The sequence below is a fragment of the Panthera tigris genome, chromosome D1 (genome assembly GCF_018350195.1).
Source record: "Panthera tigris isolate Pti1 chromosome D1, P.tigris_Pti1_mat1.1, whole genome shotgun sequence".
In the NCBI taxonomy this organism is placed as follows: Eukaryota; Metazoa; Chordata; class Mammalia; order Carnivora; family Felidae; genus Panthera; species Panthera tigris.
In genome coordinates this window covers 8,580,616-8,602,645 of record NC_056669.1, presented here as the reverse complement: position 1 = coordinate 8,602,645, position 22,030 = coordinate 8,580,616, and the positions used below count along the sequence as shown (strand labels likewise).

The following is a 22,030-nucleotide window of genomic DNA, read 5'->3' as shown; positions in this document are numbered from 1 at the left end:
AGGGTCAGAGAGAGAGGGAGACACAGAATCTGAAACAGGCTCCAGGCTCTGAGCTGTCAGCACAGAGCCCAACGCGGGGCTCGAACTCACGGACCGCGAGATCATGACCTGAGCCGAAGTTGGCCGCTTAACCGACTGAGCCACCCAGGCGCCCCAAGTGTAGTCTTTTCTTATTTCAGTGCTACTAATGTGATCTTTCTGAAGTGAAAATGTCCTTTGACTTCACAGCTTTCTCTTTAGATCACATACTGCTCTTATGCCTATAAATTTGACCTAGTTCTGAAATGATTTTCTTGGGCTACAAATAATTGTGGGGGAGGGCAGGTATAGAGCCTAAATTTGTTTCAAAAGTGTTAATGCTGTTTCATGTTAATCAGAGAGAAGAAACATTGATCGTTGTGGTTTGTGGTCTCCCTCTCTCTCCCTTTTCCCTAGATTCACACTAAATTCTAGGCTGATTTCTCAGAAAGGCTCAGAGGTCTACAGTGGTCACCAGTTTCCGTTGCTCTGTATGCTGCCCGTGCCGTGGAGTCCTGGCCCTGCCATCCGATTGTGCGGAGTCCTAGGTGTTCTCAGAGACTGTCAGTAATCAGATGACCCTGTAGCCCCCTGTTCCTCTTGGTCTTGGGGCACACGGACCCTTTCCCACATTTTCTGGCTTCTTCAGCAGATGTTTTCCTTTTTATGGAAGATGCTTAGATCCAGGTTTTGCCTGTTCGAAGCACATTAGCTCCATAGCCCATGTGACTGGCCCTCTAAGAGTGTTTAGGAAAGATGCAAACAGGTATGAGCAGGCAGCTGTAGGGCTTAGGGGAGGCCCGCATCTGGTTTGAATGGCCCAGCCACATACTAGCTTCGTGGCCCCGGGACACCACTCACCCATTTGGAGCCTAAGTTTTCTTGTCTGTTACATGGGAGGAACACTCTCCAGTCTTGTGGGCATTGATTATAATACACAGGGAATATTTGGCTTATTCCCTGGCATATTAAAGATGTTAATAAATGGTAAGTTCTCTATTTCATCATATTTTTGTTCATCTGTCAGTATTGTGGATATTAGTATTTATACCCATGTGCTTTGAATTCTGTTTTTAATGCTTCAGTTTGCCCTTTAAGGAGTGTACTTGTGATTCTCTTAGAAAGTATTGCTCGGGCCTTGTGCTCAGTATGCGGAGATAAAAAGAAACGTGGTCCGTCCTAAGTAAGAGATAGTTACTGTTCACTGCCAGTAGACAAAATCAATAATTGATGTGTGCTTATGCCTGATGGATAACCCCTTCTCAGCCTCCCAGTGTTGGGGTGTCCCCAGGCCCAGCCCTTCCCTGTGTATACCTGGATCTCATAAGGACTCCATCCACTGTTCCTGCCTTAAATACCATAAGTATGCTGAAAACTTAAGTCTTCATCCAGAACCTCTTCTGAACTTTGGATGCATGTATCCAACCGTCTACCTGGTGTTTCCACTTTGATACCTAATGAACATGCCAAACTCCCTATGTCACACCAGACTCAGGGTCCCCCTGGACCCCGTACTCGCCCCCGCCTGGCTCCTCCTCTTAATGAAGAGCGAGCCCATTCTTTCAGTGAGTCGGGGCCAAACCTCCACCACGTATCACTCCTTGTTGGCTCATGCCCACATCCAACCCAACCACAAAGTTGTTGGTCCAACATTCAAAATACACACTATACCCAGAACATGACCCCTTTGTGCCTCCTCCACAGCTGTCCCCCGCTTCCACACACCGGGTTTGCCTGGATTATTGCTAGAGCTTTCTGGTGGGGTTTCTTGATTCCTCTCTTGCTATTCTACAGTCTGTTAAGACAGAGGTCTTAAAAAGGTAAGTCGGATCCTCTCACTTCTGCTCAACATCCTCAAGGCTTTCCATCTCAGGGTAAAAGCCGTAACCTCAGTGGCATCCAGAGCCCAAGCTCTGGTCACTTGTTCTTGGACCTCATCCGCTAATTTCCCCTTCTCTCACTGAATCGAAGTCAGCTGGCTTCCCTCTCATTCTCTAAACTAGCCAGGGCCCAGATACGCCTTTTCCCCCAGATATTTTTATAATTTACTTCCTGGCCACCTCCAGGGTTTTGCTTAAATGTCCCCTCAGTGTGGCCTTCCATCTACCACTTTAAGTGGGACTTTCCCAGTATTCCCTACCCATTTCTTTCCACCATCTTCCTCTAAGCCCTTGCCATCTAACATCTGTAGTTTCTTTGTATGCAGCTCTTCCTCGACCTATGATGGAGTCGCATTCGATAAACCTGTTAGAAGATGAAAATATCCCAAGTGGAAAATGCATTTAATACGCCTGACCTCCCAGCTTCGCCTAGCTGACCTTAGACGGCATGCCCAGAACACTTAACATTAGCCTACGGTCGGGCAGCACTAACACAGAGCCTATTTTGTAATTCAGTGTGGACTTTCTCAGTTGTTGACTGAATACTGCGCCGAGGGTAAAAGCAGTGGTCGCGTGGGTACAGAACGGTTGTCAGCCTATCGGTGTTGACCCTCGGGGTCACGTGGCTGACCGGGCGCTCTGCCGCCGCCGGCTTCACCAGAGAGGATCATACCGCGTGGTGCTAGCCTGCGAAGTACGAATTTGGAAGTGTGGTTTCTACTGAGTGTGTATCACCCTCACGTCCTTGGGAGGTTGTAAGTCAGGGGCCGTCTGTCTTCTGCTGTAGCATAAGCTCCATGAAGGCAGGAGCTTTGGGCAAGGCCATGTGCCCAGTGCCTGGAGTGGTGATTGACACCTGGTGGATGCTCGTGTTGTCTGTTAAGCGAATCGGATGGATGGCATCTGGGAGGTCAGAACGAAGGCTCCTAATCTTGCCGGAGGGTCCCGGGGAAGGCTTCCGGAGGGAGACCACCCCTCAGCCAACCTTTAAGACTTGTTTCTTTTTTTTTTTTATTCTTTTATTTTCAAGTTTAAAAGTTAAAAGTTTTAAGTTTATTTATTTATTTTGAAAGAGAGAGAGGAGTGTGCATGCGTGCATGCAGGGCGGAGGGCGGGGGTGGGGGGGGAGAGAGAAGGAGAATCCCAAGTAGGCTCCATGCTGTCCCCACAGAGCCTGACGTGGGGCTTGAACTCACGAACCATGAGATCATGACCTGAGCCGAAATCAAGAGTCAGATGCTCAACCAACTGAGCCACCCCGGCGCCCCAAGAATGAGTTATTCTCAGGGGGGACAGAGGTAGGAAGACTGTCTGGATAGAAGGGACCGCATAGACCAGCACGGGGAGGCTCGGAAGGCCCGGCTGTGGTGGGATCGCCAGTTTATATCTTAAACGCATGAAGTGCGAGATTCAGAAGTTGGTGTCATGAAACTAGAAAATCGTGAGGGGAATAGTTGCGTCTGTGCCTGTGACGTGTCATTTTGGACAATTTAGGTCTGGAATGCCGACGGGATGTCAGAAGATACCTCCCAAGGGGAAAGGGTAGGGAGAGACACTGGGTTTGGTAGAGGACCTTGGTGAGGGTCCTGCAGCCCAGGTGCTGCCAGAGCAGAAGAGACAGGATGTCAGGTGCAACCTGGAGAGAGGGCTGCACGTACACCACAGGGCCGGGATTTCAGGGATTTGGGCGGCGTGAGTGACCACCAGCGTGGTGGCCTGTCACAGCACTTAAAGTGCACACTGGTTCTGGCAACAAGCAAATAATTGAAAAGAGCCGTTTCTGTGGAATTAGAATAGTTTTTTGTTCCCACTTAACTGTACAGTGTCTTTTGGAAAGTATTCCCACAAACCTGTGCATACAACAGGTATGACAGCCAAAAACAGAAAACAGAGCATTTTCCTCTCCCCCGCCGTGTCCTCTGTCAAGTGCAGGTGTCTGAGGCAGATGCTGGTGTGCACCCTAGCCCCGCACCCCTTCCCGAGCCCATGAGATGAGAGCCAGCCAATGAGCATCTGTGTCCATGTTGACCCTCCAGGGGCGCCCCGTGTGGCACCTGAATGACCGAAGCTACTGGAATAATTTCATTCGCTCTTAAACATCTGTTCAGCACTTGAAGTTAGATCTTGAGGGTTCACAGATAATTTTTAAAAACTCATAGTCTAGAGAAGGAAACAGAAGAGTTAAGGGATGGCATGACTATGAGACAAGGACACATACCAGGGTCTGGGGAGCGGCCAGCCTCTTGCTGGCACCTCCAGGCACACAGAGGCCATTGTGATTGTCAGCACTTAGCTCAGGGACAAGTGTCATCCTCCCCCCCCCCCCCGCCCCCACCGTCCCCCGGGCTTCCTCCTCTTCCTCGTAAGGCTGAGGGAACGCCTCGGTGGACCTCCAGCAGTGGTCTTGTGCTGTTTGTACAGGGGTTCTAGGAAAAATCACAGCTTCGGAGTAGTTTCTAACACTGGAACTGGGGGCGTTGGCGGGGTGGGCAGAGGCGGAAGTCTGGGACTAAAGCCAGCTCTGGAGCTGAGTAGATTAGGAAAGTCTACGTCTAACTGGGGCTGACTCTGGAGACCTCAGGATGGGTGAAAACGGATCTTGTGTGTGTTCCGGGGCTGCTAAGGAACTTCCGTTGGGAGGAGTTGTTGCATTTTATTTATTCATGCAAATATTTTAGTACCTAGTAGCCACCAGGTACTGTGTACATAGTTGTCACTGAGGATATAATAATGAGACTAGGTCCTTACCCCAATGGTGTTATTTTCTACAGAAGGACGTGAAGCACAGAGTAATTGCAAGGTTGTGAATTGCATTCAATTAAATTATGTGAAATTGCTGCTATCCAAGCATCTTTGACCTATAAAAGCAGCACATTTGTATCAACTTAATATGATGAAAGGAACACAGGACTGAGTTGGGGAAGATATGGGGGTGGTAATGGGGCTTGGAAGGTCAGAAAGTCTCCGTACAAGGTGGCACGTAAGTTGCCTCCTGAAACAAGAGAAGCCTGGTTCCCCCTCTTCCTTATTTAAATCTGGATGTGAATGCAAGCGCCAGAGGGACCCCCGAGTGCCCTGGCCCCAAGGCGGCTGTGCATAAACAGGAGTCTTGTGCTCTGATGAGCATAGCGGCTTTTCAGATGCAACAGGCCCTCTGTTGCTGTACCTTCTGGCTTTCCAAGAAAAGCCAGAAAACAGCTTTTTTAAAAAGGACATTCAAAGAGTAATGCTTGAGACGCTTCAGTTGAAATGTCAAGTTTATGTGAAAAGCTCCTAAAGTTTACATGCCAGCTATTTCAAACATTTTAGGAAATGCTTTGTAAACCCAACGACGTTACTTGCTTGTCCAAAGTGGCCTGCTGGGCACCGATTTACAGACTTCGCTTGAAAGCTTTCCAGGTAGAGGGAACAGGATATGCAAAATTAGGAGGCAAGAAAGGGCTTAATTTGTTCAAGAAACAGAAAGGAGGGCCGTACATCTCCAGAGCTGAGCGACCCCAGAGGACAGAGGTGTGTGAGATGAAGGTGGGAAGGAGCCAGATCACAAGGAGCTCACCAAAGTCCAGGGCCAGAAGCGTGGGGACAGAAGTGTAAATTCAGGGTGAACACAACTCAACAAGCACACGCCCCTGGGGCCACAGAGGGCGGCATCCGCCTGGAGGAGAGGGTACTTTTCCTCATCCACACAAGGATGTCCTAAATGCTACAGGTGTCCCTGAAGGTAGGTGCCTTATTCCATTTTACAGTTGAGTAACCTACCCCAAGGCACAGGGGTGGCATAGTTTGCATCTGGGTTTGGTCTTCTTTGAATTGGGAGCCCACCCAGATCCTTGTTACTACAAAACACTAACTACTTTTCCAACCGAGATATGTTTATAGGACAGTGCCCTTTGGCGGATTTTCCCGTCTTGCCTAACTCAAAGTGAATGTATCCACTAATTTAAAGGCCAAAGAAGAATGTTTTCTATATTTAAAAAAATGTTTAATGTTTATTTGTTTTTGAGAGAGACAGAACATGAGCAGGGGGAGGGCAGAGACAGAGGGAGACCCAGAATCTGAAGCAGGCTGCAGGCTCTGAGCTGTCAGCACAGAGCCCGATTCAGGGCTTGAACTCACAAACCATGAGATGGTGACCTGAGCCGAAGTCGGACGCTTCACCGACAGGCACCCCAGAATGCTTTCCATATTAAGGTGAATATGGAATAACAGTAACCTGAAGATCAGACCCCACAAAATTGAAGACCAGACTTCTTTGTTCACCTGTTTTGCACAGGCTGGTTCCACCAGACTGCTGAGAGCTTAGTGCTTCTTTTTCAAAATTAGGAATATCACTTAAAGTTGAAATACATGATTTACTTTTGTGGGGGTGAGCAAGCAACCTTTTCCTTTTATTGAGTGTCAAAGCCTTAGAAATCAAAGGGAGGGTTTATGCTCGAGGGATCTCAGACACCCGGAGGAAAATGAATTCGAGAAGTGAACATGAATATGGATAGAAATAGGCTTTCTCAGCCATGCAGTAGACGTCGAATAAAATATTTCAGGAACTCTGCGAGCAGGTCTTTGGTGAAAGGAAGTAAACTCAGTCTGGAAGACAACTCAAGAGCTTGGGCATCAGAGGGAAGAAGGCTCTTGCCCGGAGAGCTGCAGACCCGAGAAGAGAGGAAGGCCGCCACAGTGTGAGGCCTGAGGAAGGAAGTCTGCGTAGCATTCAAGACGGGCTTACATTGAGGTTAACCACCTGAGTCAGCGTCTGGAGGAGGAGATTGCTAAATTAGTTTTCAGAACTCAGTGTGATAGAGTGTTTCATTAAAATTCATCAGTCACTTCTTTGGCACTTATTAGAACATTTGAAGAGAGAAAGGAGCATAATTAGTAACATTTTCCAGATGCTCTATGTGGGTTATTTGATATACTTTGTAGCTAAAAATGGATCTGATTTAACTTTCCTTATGATTCTTAAAGCTATTAGATTTTTTGCCTGCAGTATTAAAATGAAAATTGTATTAAAAATTTTCTTTCAAGTTTTTTATTTTGAGAGAGAGAGGGAGAGAGAGAGGGAAGAGAGCATGAGTAGGGTAGGGACAGAGAGAGGGAGAGAGAATTCCAAGCAGGCTGTTAGCGCAGAGCCTGATGTGGGGCTTGAGCTCACCAACCACATCATGACCCAAAGTGATACCAAGAGTCGGATGCTTAACTAACTGAGCCACCCAGGCACCCTGAAAATTGCATTTTTAAAAGCTATCACTATGATTGTCTATAGTTTGCTTTTATGTTGGTAGATTCTAATCATTGGACAAAAGCAGAAGTGGAAAATTCTCTGTCCAGGTCCACGTATTAAATATTTTTGCCTTTGTAGGCCAGATAATGTCTATCACAACTACACAATTCTGCTATTGTAGCACAAAAGGAGCTATAGGTGTGTATAAATGAATGAGCAAGGATGCCTTCCAGTAAAACTTTACGTATGGACCCTGTAATCTGAATTTAATTTTTTTTATATTATGAAATATTCTTCTTGAAAAAAAATTACGTTCAATCATGGCCTCTACAAAAACAGGTGGGGAGCTGGGTTTGGATTTGGTCCATGAGCCATGGTTTGCTGACCCCTGAATTAAAGGGCTGGAAAAACATGCATGTTCTCCCGCAGGCCAGTGGTGTGGTTTTCCTGACTGTCTAGAATTTTTTTGACCATGGAGGGGTCTCATTTTGCTGAAATGAAAGGTATTGTTTTGTTTTGTTCTATACACGGGAAGCACTTTGAGCAGTGGTTCTCAAACTAGCATCAGAATCACCTGGAGAGTTTGTTCTAAATGCAGATTACAGGGCCTCCTCCCCAGGTTGTTGATTCGATGAGTATATACGGGTTCCATGAACTTGCCTTCTTAACAGAGGAGGCTGAACTGTTCGGACAGCCGTCGTGAGAAGCCCTGACTTTGCGGTGAGAGTGTCTGTCACCATGGCAATAATGTGAATGCTTCTCTTCACTGTCCTCAGAGTAACTATTGACTTTTCTCCCTCGATGCTTTCTTTGAGACCTTCCAAATTCTAATGGTTCAAAGACCAAAGATAACTGGAACCAAAATCTATAGCTTTTCTCTCTGTTGTAGTATGTTTCCTCCATTAATTTCTGATGGTTTTAAACACATAACAACTAGAGAATGTTTTACAACAGTGTTAGGGAAAGAAATGTGCCTAGGGGAAATAAAAAGGAATGTATACATTCTTGTTATCTATATTATTAAATTATTACTAAAACATGTTATGTATTATTATACACTTGACCCTTATACAACATGAGGGCCTGGGATGCCAGCCACCTGCTCAAAAATCTGCATGTAACTTCTGACTCCCCCAAACTTAACTTAACTCCCCAAAACTCATAGCCTACTGTTAAGTGGAAGCCTTACCAATAACATAAACAGTTGATTAGCACATATTTTGTGTCTTATATGTATACCTACTGTGTTCTTACAATAAAATTATCCAGAGAGAAGAAGCTGTTAAGAAAACCATAAGCAAGAGAAATACATTCATAGTACTGTACTGTGAATACGTTCACAAAAATCCCCATGTAAGTGGATTTATGCGCTTGGGTTCAAACCTGTGTTGTTAAAGGATCTGTGTGTATATATATATATATATATATATATATATATATACACATATATATATATATATATAAAATAGATACTCATGTATTAGTTTAAAAAATAGTACATCGACGGTAACTTTGACATTCTGAGGCCTTCCCCTATTACATCATACTTCCCTGTGGGTTTTACTGTGTTTGTGTCCACAAGCAATATGATACCTAGTTTATATGATGTCTAGCGTTGCATGCATATGAACTTTAGATAGTTTTAACACACACACACACACACACACACACACACGCATTTTGACTAATATAGTAGTGGTTCATTCATTCTTGCTGCTGTGAGTACATTCACTTGAATACTCTACCATTTATCCATTCCCCTGATGGTGGACATTTGTCTTCTAATATTTTTTATTTTACAGACAACATGGCCATAGATCTTGTTGGACATGTCTCTAGTGAATGTAAGCAGTAGTATCTCGGTGGCAGAGACCTAGTTGGGAGGCAATTATTCAGTTTATGTAGCCATTAAATTACTCTTCAAAGTAAAGATACATTCACATCTTTACCACACGTGATATTACCAGAATTTTTAAACTTCTGCCTATTTGATAGGTATCTTACTGTGTTTTTAATTTGCATGTTCTTGATTACTATTACAATTGAGAATCTTTTTTTAAAATTTTTTAATGTTTTATTTATTTTTGAGAGACAGTACAAGCGGGGGAGGGGCAGACACACACACACGCACACGCGCGCACACACACACACACACACACACACACACAGAATCGGAAGCGGGCTCCAGCCTCCAAGCTGTCAGCCCAGAGCCTGATGTGGGGCTCAAAATTACAAAGCATGAGATCATGACCCGAGCCGAAGTTGGTTGCTTAACCCACTGAGCCACCCAGGTGCCCCTATAATTGAGAATCTTTCTTATATTTATGCGCCTTTCACGTTTCCTCTTCCTTGAAGTGACTTTTTTTTTTTTTGCTTGTTTTCTATTAGCTTCTTTATCTTGATGTAATTGCTTCACAGAATTTCTTTGTATTTTGGCCCTTAATCTTTTGATACTTAACTGTTTTACAGTTATCGCCTTCCAAATTTTACCTCATCTTTTCACATTTTTATGAGTTTTTGATGGATACGAATTTAAATTTTATTGCAGCTTAATTTATAAATCTTCCTCCTTGTGATCTGTGGCAATTTTTGTGCACGCATCTTGTTTCAGAAATTCTTCTTTTCCTTGAGATCATGAAGGTATTCCCCTATATCTTCTCTAAAAGTTTTGAGTTTTTAAACTTTCTTCTAAGCATTTGGTTATTTTTACACTTGAGTCTTTAATCCAGCTAGAAGTAACTTTGGGTATGGGATGAAGTATGGATCCATTTTTTTTTTCTATCCGGATGACCAGTATGTTAATATTCCATCCCTCTCCCATTGAGGCATTGCCACTTCTTACCTATATTAAGGATTCACATGTACAGTCTCTGTTCTCTTCCATTGGTCAGTCTGTCTATCCCTGTGTCAATAGCATTCTGTTTTAATTATAGTCTTAGTTTTATACTGAGTCTTAATTTCTGATAGAGCTTTCTTTCTTTTTTCTCCACCTTGCTTTAATAATAAACTCCTGACTAGGTTTGGCCCTTTGTTTTTTTTTTTTTTTTTTTTTTGGCCTTTTCTACATAATTTTACATAAATTTTACATAAATTTTATTATTATTATTTTTTTAAGTAATCTCTACCCCCAACATGAGCTTGAACTGAGGACCCTGAGATCAAGAGTCACATATTCAACCGAGCCAGCCAGATATCCTTTCTACTACATAAATATTAGAATTCATTTAAATTGGGGGCATCTAGGTGGCTCCATTGTTAAGCATCCGACTTTGGCTCATGTCATGATCTCACAGTTCACGAGTTCAAGCCCTGCATTGGGCTCTGTGCTGTCAGCTCAGAGCCTGGAGCCTGCTTCTGATTCTGTGTCTCCCTCTCTCTCTGCCCCTCCCCATCTCACATTATTTCTCTCTCTCTCAAATAACATAAACATTAGAAAAACTAAAAAAATTCATTTAAATTGTATGGGAGGGGCAGGGGCTCAGTCTGTTGAGCATCTGACTCTTGATTTCCGCTCAGGTCATGATCCCAGGGTCATGGGATCGATCCATGGTCAGAGTGAAGCCTGCTTAAGATTCTCTCTCTGTCCCGCCATCTGCCTTCTCCTCTGCTTGCACTTTGTCTCTCTCTTAAATAAGTAAATAAATAAGGATAAAAGCGTTTGTTTGGAAATGCATTAATAATAATTAGATTAATTTGGGAAGAAATTACATCTGTACAATATTAAGCATCCCTAGTCATGAATATATTTCTCCATTTATTGGTATCATCCTTAATGCCTTCCACCAAAATTTAAATTTTTGCTTTAAGGTCCTGTGTATCTTTTGCTGGATTTATTACTAAGCAACTTAATTTTCACTAACTTCTAGAAGTTACATTTTAAAACTCTTTGTGGCTGCTATATAGAAATGAAATTGATTTTTGTTTGCTGACCCTATGTGCAGGGACCTTGCTTATTCTTGTTGTTTCTAATAATCTGTGAAATCTTTTAGGCTTTCTACATAGTTACCTGCAAATAATGGCAGTTCTCAATCTGTCTTCTCAATCTGTATAACATTTACTTTTCTTATGTTACTGTGTTGACTTAACTGAACATTTCAGTACCATGTTGGACATCACTGGAATTTCTGATTTAAGAGGAATGCTTCCAACAGCTCTAACATTTGCCACTACATGTTGGCCCTAGGTTTCGGTTCATGCCCTTTATTGAGTTAATGAAACTTCCTTTTATATACATACGTCTATTTTGTTAGATTTTCTTTTTTAATAAAGATAAGGCTTAGAATTTATCAAATGCAAATGTATATGGCGATAATACGTTCGTGTACTTTTTTTTTTTTTAACATACTGAATTAGGTAGATTTTCTACTGTAAAACCAAGTTTGCCGTCCTGAGGTAACTTGATCTGATCTATGTCCTAACCCATGACTTGGCGCTCCACAAATCCTGAACTCCCTGTACTGTGGATACCTGTCCCTCTACAGTAGACCCACCCGCTTCAAGGGTTGGGTGTTCAACCAAGTTGTTTTAATCTCATGGCGCCACCTGGTGGCAAATTTAGAAATTTCTGACTTGATCTCTTTTAATTTTTTAATTTTATTAAAGCAATTCTTTAAATGTTTATTCTTGAGAGAGAGAGAGAAAGAGAGAGAGAGTGCTTATGAGCGGGGGAGGGGCAGGGAGAGAGGAAGACACAGAATCGGAAGCAGGCTCCAGGCTCTGAGCTGTCAGCACAGAGCCCGACGCGGGGCTCACGCTAACAAACCAGCAGATCATGACATGACCTGAAGTCAGATGCTTAACCGACTGAGCCACCCAGGTGCCCCGCTTTTGTTACTTTTTAGGGAAATGTATAGATGTGGTTTCTTCTGTTATCACTGACATTTAATCTAATTCTGTTTCTTCCTTGTACCTTACATTTATCCCATTTACTCCCATGTCATTCTTTCACTTTCTCTTCCAAATTTCCTCAATATACTCATGCAAATCATTCTTTTTTTCCTTCCTTTGTTTTCTTCTTTTCCTGCCTTCCAGTCTCTCCTTTTGTTCTTTTATGAGTATAAATCTACCTCAGTTGTGGTTAACCATGGTAAAAGTAGTGCTGGGAACTAAGGGAAAAAACACAGGACGTATCTTTTAATGAAATCTGAGACAATAAAGTACCAGCCCTGCTGACCTTCAGAGTCCTTGAAAACACTTCAAGTTCCCTTTGAAATGTTCTCAGGTTTCAGGTACTCCTTAATCACCTAATTAATCCTGCCCAGTTTAACATCAAGCTCAAGTATTACAGAAAAATTTTAAGACTGTTAATAAGTTTCATGGTTTCTGTGTTCCTTTACTACTAGCTTTGACAAATAAGGGATTTCTACTGTATTTGACTACAAAGACTCAGTTTTTCATTATGGCTTAAACTGCCTGGAAACAACTACCACTGAAATCGTGCCGTCCATGGGAAAGAGCTCACCACAGATGCCCTTCCGGTACATAACTGATGTATAAGATAGAGATTTCCAGTAACTGCATTTCTACCTGCTTGAACCACAGCATAGAACGTACTGTGAGCAGTGTTTTCCCCAGTCCGAGAACTCGGGCGTGGATAAGCTTGGCTGGTTTCGTGACTTCTCTGTAGAATTTACTGTGACTTCATTTTTGGTGTCTCTAAGGGCTATCCCTGAGAATGGAAGGTGAGTCAGCTGCAGGAGACAGACCAGAGAAAGTAGGGCCGGAATCGATCTCTTTAACCTCTGCAGTGCCAACACGGACACAGAAGAGGTTTTTATTTCTCGTTTGTCTTAATCCACCCCGGTTTTCTGGCAGGCAGGCACAGTCTGTTGAGAATTTGCTTCTTCAAAGACATATTGATTTCAAAGGAGGTCTGTGAGTCTGCTTCGTGGCCAAAGGACATTTTAATAGTGCCTAGATTAATCACTAGAGAACCTCAAATCAAATATAAAATCTGATCAGTGTTATTTTAACACTTTGGGATCCATTATTCTCGTGAAACCGATTTATTTGTGTGGAGTTGCTACAACCATTAGAATTCTAGCATCCATTTGAAAGGGAGATGTCACCTGATTCTTATTTCCACATTGTAACAGTGGAGATTCAAGACTGGATTGGAAAAAACACAAGTTAAAAATTAGGAAGAAGATTGCTTTGGCACTTTGGTTGCCCAGGAGGCCCTGCCCAATCCGGGGTGACAAGGGTGCTTTTGTCATTCTGTACTATTTGACTTCCTTCTGGGTTCTTTTGCTAAGTGCTTCCTAACCCCTGATGTCTCTTTTGAAAGGTGGGGACCCAAACTGTATGCACTGTTCCAGATGCGTTCTTGTCAAAGCAGTATAAAGCAGATGTAACAGGAAGAAGGCTCCCTCCCTCGCTAGGTAAGTACAAATGGCGGCCATGGCCAGGGCCAGCCCACCTTTCCATGACACCCGCCATGCCCGCCCCTTGGCTGGACCCCATAAGACCCAAATCTGTTCACCCACAGCCTGGAACCATTAATCTAGTGGAGTGAATCCCCAAAGGAGGTCGCCTGGAGAAACCCCTACCGTTACAGCATCTAGTTCCACCCCCTGAAGGTTCTTTCTCCCTTGTTTGCATCTCTTGGGCTCTTTGCCAGTCACGCACATCTTCCTCCAATCTACTAGTTTTGACGTTGGGTAAGATGAGACTTTGTCCGTAATCTATGTGCGCTGATGGGACAGGCTGCTTTAGACTGTTCTCTTTTGTGATGTGGAGTGAGTATTGCAGCACAAGCTCACGCAGGTGATGCCGTGTGCTGCCGGGAATTCAGAAAGACTGAAAAATGAAGGGCTGTCCGTATACAATGAATAGAAGAGATCCAGAATCGGTTCATCAGCCAGGTTCGTGTTCTGCAATGATCTCAATTTGGAAACATTTAAAAGTCCTTGACCAACACGGTTACCTTGAAACAGGTTGTTTTAAAATTCTTTAATTTCCTTGGCGGAGACTGTTAAGACCCTTCCCATTGCTTTTTTTGTTTTTCTTAATTTTTTTTAACATTTATTTATTTTTGAGAGTGAGAGAGACAGAGCACGAGCGGGGGAGGAGCAGAGAGAGAGGGAGACACAGAATCCGAAGCAGGCTCCAGGCTCCGAGCTGTCAGCACAGAGCCCGACGTGGGGCTCGCACTCACAAACCATGAGATCATGACCTGGGCCGAAGTTGGACACTCAACCGACTGAGCCACCCAGGCGCCCCTAGATTTTTTTTTAAATGAGATTTAAAAAATGGTCATATAAGTTCGACCCAGGTCCAGAATTTTTAGAAATGATGTGCTTCCTTGGCCCAGGATTTTGGATTGCTTCAAAATGAGTTTAAGGTCGTCCAAGAAGCTCGGACGTTCTGTGACATCACCCAAATGTTTCCAGTGTTTCAACGTCCACTTGAAAGGCTTGTGGCACATGCATCATTGTTTTGAAAGTGGTGTAGGTGCTTGTAAATTCATAGAGTCCCAGTTAGTCATATTCCTGATTCCTGGGGTTTGAGCTAAAATCCCAACTTCGCACATGCTCTTATGTCCTAGCGAAAGCCACAGACGGTTCTCTTCCTGGCTACTCCTCTTTAAACCGTTGCTTCCAATGCAGGGACTTATGTAAGTCTTTCCATCTTGTTTGCCGATGGGCAAAAGCCCCCCAAGTTAAGATGTACCTGATGATTTGCGACTGTCCCCTCACCGGTTGTCATCCGTTAACGTTTTTGCTTTTTTTGAGCAAATCCTTTGAGCGAGTTTAACTGTGTGCTCTTGTCGTCAGAAGCAGGAAGAGAAGGTTTCTGCATGACTCACCGGGAAAGTCAAGATCAAATGACAGACTTCTGAATTATCCCCAGATGAATTTATTAAAGGATCAAAGGAGTTGGCAATCGCCACATCCTTCAGCTTGAAATGTCACAGAGTTGGCAGCCTTGGAAAAGTGCCGGGGCCTCTGTGGCTGATGTCGTGGACCCAGGAGAAGGGATAGGGACTCGCGAGTGGTCTTCTGGTCCTTCTGCTGCTGTCCTTAGGGCGTCCCAGCAGAAATCTCACGCGGTCTTTGTTGTGGCCAGCCCGTGGCGTTACGGGGAGGAGGAATCAGAGGTTCACGTACAGTCACAGACAAGTGAGAACTGGCTGGTTTCTTCAGGGACAGAGGCCCCATGGACACAGGTGCCAGGGGGCCAAATTGCCCATCGCTCCCCAAAGCCTCTGGCGGTCTGGGGTGTCCGGACTCCCAGACTTCTTGCTCTCATCCTCCAGGCCTTGTCCTTTGTCTGAGGGGCTAGGTTGACGGTGGCCTGGGAGGCCGGGTGAGACCCGATCTGAAGACCCTCATGCCGGACCCTCGAGGGGGAGGTGGCCTGAGGTGTGGAAGGCAGAGCTGGTGTAGGGAATGTGAGCTCACCCCTTGGGCACACCTGTTCCCCCCACCCCACCCCCAGCCTGCTCATCTTGCTCTCCCGTGATTCACATCACGAAGGTGTTCGTACCTGGGACACGAGCGGTCTCAGACCCGCCCCTCGCAGTTCTGGGTCTGAACGTGGCGAGATCTGCTCCGTTAGATTCCCTCTGAGATGGGAACAGTAGTGGGGCTGCGGCCGGAGCCACCTGCCTTCTGGTCGTCCCAGAACAGCCTGTATTCAGCGCACGGCTTCAGGAGCGCTCCCTGCCCCCCCCCCCCCATAATTCAGCACACTCCACCGTGGCTAAGTGTCCCCTACGAAATGTGGGAGGAGGTCCAGGTCCGAGGCCTCACCAGCTCTGCGATGCCAATATGCAGGTGTAGCCCAGTCCTTTCTCCCCTGACTTTCCTGTTCCCTCCCTGTCTTCGTGCAGGTCCCTGGCATCTGACACACGGCGAGCTGTAGGACGAGGACACACCAAGCCGTGCCTGATGTTCTGAATGTGTCTGTCCCCCCCGAACCCTGAACCTCAGCTGGAACCGGATGGACAAGAATTCCCCCCACCAAGGGCTCTTTCGCCGATGGTTCTCTTCACGGCTCAGTTTACTGTTGGTTTTCCCTCGCTCGCTGTTCTGTCTCTCTCCAAACCTCTCCTGGTTGCCTTTCCTAGGGACAGACCTTAGGAAGCTGGGCCGGGACTTGGGAATTTGTGCATTGCGCCCTGCGGCCCCAAGCATCCGCCTCGTCCTGTCTTCAAGGCACCGCCCCCTCAAGAGATGCCTGAAGGCATTGGCTTCTGAGAACCCACTTTTTTTTTTTTTTCTGCATGTCTAGCTTGTAAGGAGGGATATATGGAGAGCATTTCCTAGAATTTTCCACTTTTTCACAAAACGTATGTGACTTATTTTCGGCTTCGAACTGAGAGCAAATGTCGTGGCATACTGCTCCGTTTACTTGTGCACATGTGTGGAGTCTGGAGAAATCGACGCTACATTCCCTCTCCCGTCTGGGCTGTTTGTATAATTGTATATAAATGTAGCAATAAATATATTCTAACATCAGCCTGGGGCGCCTGATTCTGCACCCTCGCGGTAGGCAGTGTATAAATAGCGTGTTTTCAAGGAATTGCCCTGCTGACTGGCACGACCCGCCTGCCCCGTCCTCGTCCTCCGCGATTTCACGGAGTGTCAGTTTGGAGTTGGCCGGTGTTGGGCGAAAGAAGCCTGAGGAGCGTGGGGGCAGAGCCGGGATGTGACGCGGCATTATTAATTCACCAAGGGGCACTATGTCTGACACTCTGGGGTGGCTCAAATGTCCCAGGGCTGAAGCTCAGAGGATTGGGTGACAGTGTGCCTTCTGAGCCATTTTAACAGTGGCTCTGAAGTCCTCCGAGAACGAAATGTGTTACAATCACCCGGCAGGCACCCGCGGCCACAGAGTTACCTCTTAAAGATTTCCAGAAAAAAAAAAAAAAAGGCAAAATACGCCAACATGATGCTGAATTTTCCACCTGTCCCCGATGTTCTTCAAGGGTAAGGAGTCGAGCCGTTTAAGCAAATGTCCTCCTAACGGGGACAGACCCCTGAGCAAATAACCTTTCGATTTGGCGGGGATCATGCCGTCGGTCTCATGCCAAGGAGGATTTGTTCCCAAACTGGTCTCATAATTCGCTTGAAACCTTTGGTTATCAGGCATTTTTGCAACTGAGAAGAGAATCACATACTTTGTGGTTTCTCATCAGGTTGCTGTCTCTCAGGCTCCTCCTCGATTGCAAGAGGAAGTTGGCGCACAAGTTTTCCGCCCCCGGGATGTTATAGATCTGGAAGTCGGGTGTCCCATGCCAGTGGTTGAAAGACGGCTCCGTAAAAAGTGTGTGTTTCTTCTGAGACGGAGAGAAAGAGAGTGCAAGCGAGCGGGGCAGGGGCCGAGACAGAGGGAGAGAGAATCCCAAGCAGGCTCCATGCTGTCAGCGCAGAGCTCCGTGCAGGGCTCCAACTCACCCACCGTGAGATCATGACCTGAGCCGAAATCCAGGGTCGGTCACTCAACCGACGGAGCCACCCAGGCGCCCCTCAAGACTGCTTTTTACGTATTAGAGCAGCGTAGACTGGAGGGCCCGAGGAAATCACGTGGTCGAACCCTTCGAGCCACTGATTCATAACCAGGAAGGTGCCGGGTCTGTGAATTCACCTTCCGGCGACCTTCACCTCAAACTCCCCGCGGTACTCCCACACAGACATTTTCCACCCACGGTCTAGCCATGGCTGGTGATATGGGGGGACGTTATCTAAAAAGACAGGTGACAAATTATCATTTGCTTCTGGCGATGGCGTCATAACAGATAAGCCCAATTATAGACACCGCCGCGTAAGCTTGTTTATGGAGCTGTGGAGGATGGAGAAGTGGTCTTAAACCTGGGCACCCGTCCGTCTCTGCCTCCGACTGGGAGTCAGGGCCTGGATGTTTCTCCCCCCCTGTGCGCCTCTGATGGGCCTGCTGGGAGATGAGGTGTTGGGACTGAATGATTTCCGGGATCCTTTCTGTTCTTTGAGTCTCTCCTCCTCTGGCCAAGGGAAGGGAGTAGCCAACCTTCAGTGCAGCCATGGAAGGTCACGAGAGGGCAAAAATGGGCAACGGAGAGGCAGGAGAGAGTTAGGAAGGTGGCTTACATCCAGAGAGGGACGACTGCATTAAGGCAACGGCAAGTCAAAGCACCACCTCTCCAACGGGGAGGAAAGAGGGACTCAGCTCTCACTTTCCACGTGCCATCGGCTGGGTCCCTTCTTGAGCTGTCTTTTTTTTTTTAATTTTTTTTAATGTTTTATTTCTTTTTGAGACAGGGAGAGACGGAGTATGAACAGGGGAGGGTCAGAGAGAGGGAGACACAGAATCTGAAACAGGCTCCAGGCTCTGAGCTGTCAGCACAGAGCCCAACACGCGGCTCGAACTCACGGACCGAGAGATCATGACCTGAGCCGAAGTCGGCCGCTTAACCGACGGAGCCACCCAGGCGCCCCTCGAGCTGTCTTTTGCAGAGGACAGAAAGGCTAAACTGACCCTGAATTGGGACACACGGGTGGGAAGCTGAAGCCTCAGACCAAGAAGCCACCTCACCAGGAGGGACAGTGCCGTGAAGTGCCTCCCTTGACCTTGGAAAGCGACTTCAGTCTCCATCAGGCAAAACGACAGGGGCTTAGCAAACAAAAGAGAGAAAAGCTAGGGAGCGGGGTGGCTCAGTGGGTTCAGCGTCTGTCTTCAGCTCAGGTCATGTTCTCGGGGTTCGTAGTCTGTGGGTTAGAGCCCCGCGTGGGGCTCTGTGCTGACAGCTTGGAGCCTGGAGCCTGCTTCGGATCTCTGTCTCTCTCTGCCCCTCCCCTGCTTGCACTGTCTGTCTCTGTCTCTCTCAAAAATAAACAGTAAAAAAAAAAAAAAAAAAATTCAAAAGGGAAAAAGCTGGTCACTTCCGGTCACTAATCACCCACAGCAGCACGTGTGAAGGAACACGTGGGTGGGGGCGCCTCCCTCCTCCAGCTTCCACGAGAGGCTCTTACGCGCCACACTCCCGCCCCTGCCCCACCCGCCCCCTTTCTGAGCAGGTGGGAGCGGTTGCCCGGCTGGTGAGTGTGCAGAGGAGGGGATGCCCAGGGCTCGCCTCGCCTTGGCCCGTGGGGACCCGGCTGTCTGCTTGGAGGCACCGGGTACGGCCCGCTCCTCCTCCCGCTAGAGGCAGGTGGGCCCCCACACGTGCGCGTTGTCACCTGAACAGCCATTGGAGTCACCTGGAGGGTTTGTTAAAACACCCGCTCGGCTCCGCTCCCAGGGTTTGTGATTCAGGGCGAGGCGTGCGGCCGGAGCGTTTGTGTCTCTAGAAAATTCCCAGCGGAGGCTGCCCGTGGCTGCTGGGCTGGGGACCGTGTCTCCGGATGCGGGGAGAAGGAGACCCGTTGACTGGCCCCCACATTCTCCCCAACTGCATGCTCACGTTCGCAAGGCCGGCTGAGTCAGGGGCGCGTCCTCCGCCAGGCCGAGGCCAGCGAAGCTTCTCTGGTCCGGGTGAGTAGCTGCAGACACCCACCGCCTCCTGGAGCCGCGGCCTTGGGGAGCGACAGACCCTTACGAATTAGACTCACTTCTGTTCCACGCGGAACACGAGTCGGATCAATGCCAGCCACAAACCGGCCCGAAACGCCCGGTCCGAAACAGAATCGGAGACACCTGAGCGCTTGGCTGCCCTTGATGCAACCTCGTTAGGGCACCTGCGCACACGGACGGGGGACTGGGCTCCTGGGCGGGGCGGGGGCTGGTTTCAGAAAACCCCGCGGCCTGACACGAGGTACCAGCACTGGCGTGTTCGTGGACAGTGTGAGGCACCTTCACACCCTGGACCCACCAGGGGAAGGAACGCCAGCCCAGAAGCGGAACGCGTGTCCCCCACGGTCTCCTGGTTTTTCTCCGCTCCTAGACCCTCCTGCAGGTGACTGCTGCCCCCAGTCCTCACGGGGGAGGATTCTGAAAAATCGCTTTTCCCCAACCTGTCCCGTTGCCTTGCGGGGCGGCTGGCCTCCCTCTGTGCCCTGCGGGTGCCTGCTCGCCCACACAGTACGGCCCTTCCAGCACAGCCAGGCTCCTGGTCGGCCGCCAGCAGCCAGACTTCCCTCCTTCCTTCAGGCCCCCCACCCCACCTCGTCAGAAGGGTTTTCCCTTCTCCCTTCTGCCCATTTCTGTGAGTCAGAGCGGCGAGGCCCTCGCATGGACCCCGACCACACCTCAGGGGCTCACCCCTTGCTCTGCGTGCGTTTGGGCTGTTCTGTTCCTCACAGTTCTGGGGGGGACCTGCTGTCCCTGTGCCACACAGAACGTGTGGTTTCTCAGGTGCCGTCACAGGGGGACAGAGACTGGAAAAGCCAGCACGGGCTTTGCACCACCTTAGGGACCAGGAATGACGCTCTTGTCCTGTCTCACTGGTCAGACCTAGTGACTTTTCTTCTCCTTCTTTCATGTTTGTTCATTTTTCAGAGACACAAATTGAGCGAGCGGGGGAGGGGCAGAGAGAGAGGGGGACACAGAACCAAAAGCGGGCTCCAGGCTCCGAGCTGTCAGCACGGAGCCGGACGCGGGGCTCGAACCCACGAACCGTGAGATCGTGACCTGAGCTGCAGTCACCGGCTTCATTCACTGAGCCACCCAGGCGCCCAGGCTCGCCTCATTCTTAGGACCAGACTGTGTCCCCCTGTGCCCTGGGGCACTCCTGTGCTCCCTTTCCTCAGCCTTCTCCTACAGCGTTTATATTCGGTACAGCACTGCTTCTCCACCAGGGGGATTTTGACCCCCCGCCGCTGCCGCCCCAAGGGACTTTGACATGGTGGGGGCACATCTTCCAGTCTTAGGACCTGGGGTCTGTCGGGCACTGGTGTCTCGTGGGCGGGAACCCGATGCCAGCAAGCATCCTGCAGGGCGCGGGGCACCGGGCGTCCCGGCCCCCCGCCCCGCCGTGTCCGTGGTGGCCGGACTGGGAACCCCACTGCCCACGGCGCCCCTCGTGCGCAGGGGTTGCGCCACTCCCCCCCCACGCCGCGTCTGCGTGGGGAGATGGCACCGAGCACTGTGGCCGCAGCCGGCCGGCGGCCTGAGCCCTGGCCCTCGAGGGGGCCCGGCGACCTGCAGGAGCGGGCAGGCCGTGGGGGCGGCGGCCAGGAAGGAGGGGGGCCTGAGCGGCGAGCGCCGGCGCCCCCGCAGCCGCGGGGGAGTGGGGTTCTCGGGGTTCTTCCCCCGGCAGCTCCTCGCCCGCCCACGGGCGCGCCGGCCCCCCGCGCCTCGCGTGCTTCTGCGGTGCCGTTGGTTCCGGCGCAGTGGCGAGACCGAAGGAAGGGCCGCCAACCTCAGCGGCCGTGAGCCCTTCCTCGCCCCTGGCCTCGCGGCAGGCTGGGCCTCTGGGGCCCGAAACGAGCTCCGCGCGAGGGCCGACTTGATCGCTTTGCGCAGGGTGGCTTCGGGCAACTCGGTTAACCTCCCCGGACGGAAATTTCTAGGAGGGGCCGAGAGTGCAGGGGCCGCGCTAAGACGGAACGCTTGGACCCACATGTTCAGAGCTGACTCTAGAGTGTGTGCTGAGCCCGAGGTGACTAAGAATCTCCGGGAGCAAGAGCCGCCTCTTTCTCTAGGCCGCGGCTGCTGTGGACGGCAAAGCTGACGACCATCCGGGCGCCCTACTGAGCGCCACCTGAGTATGTGGTCACCCGGCCCGGGACGTCTGCCTTTCCCTGCTCTGTCGGGACCCTGACTGTGCCTGTTGTCATCTCTGGGGACACCTTCTCATTCGTACATCAGAACACGAGGGCCCCATCGTAGCCAAGGCCTGAGGCTCTTTGGCCCAATCCCCTCTGGGCCGTGCGCGTCTTGTCCCCCGAGGATGAGGTGGTGGGGGCTCCAGGAGCGCGTGGCCTTCGAGGAGTTAGGACCTAGACCCCCAGTGTGTGCAGGTGTGTGTAGCCGGGACCTCGGCCACCTCTAGACA

General features: G+C 48.7%; 1 protein-coding gene across 1 annotated transcript in view; it reads left to right on the top strand.

The window, feature by feature from the left end:
• RDX (radixin) overlaps positions 1–16,514 on the top strand; it is a 95,014-nt gene extending 78,500 nt beyond the window's left edge. Inside the window, exons 15-16 of the mRNA XM_042957703.1 lie at positions 13,403–13,496; positions 15,950–16,514. Coding sequence (XP_042813637.1) covers positions 13,403–13,469 — 67 coding nt within the window. The 3' untranslated portion in view covers positions 13,470–13,496; positions 15,950–16,514. The remainder of the gene's footprint in view (positions 1–13,402; positions 13,497–15,949) is intronic.
• Positions 16,515–22,030: the final 5,516 nt, after the last annotated feature.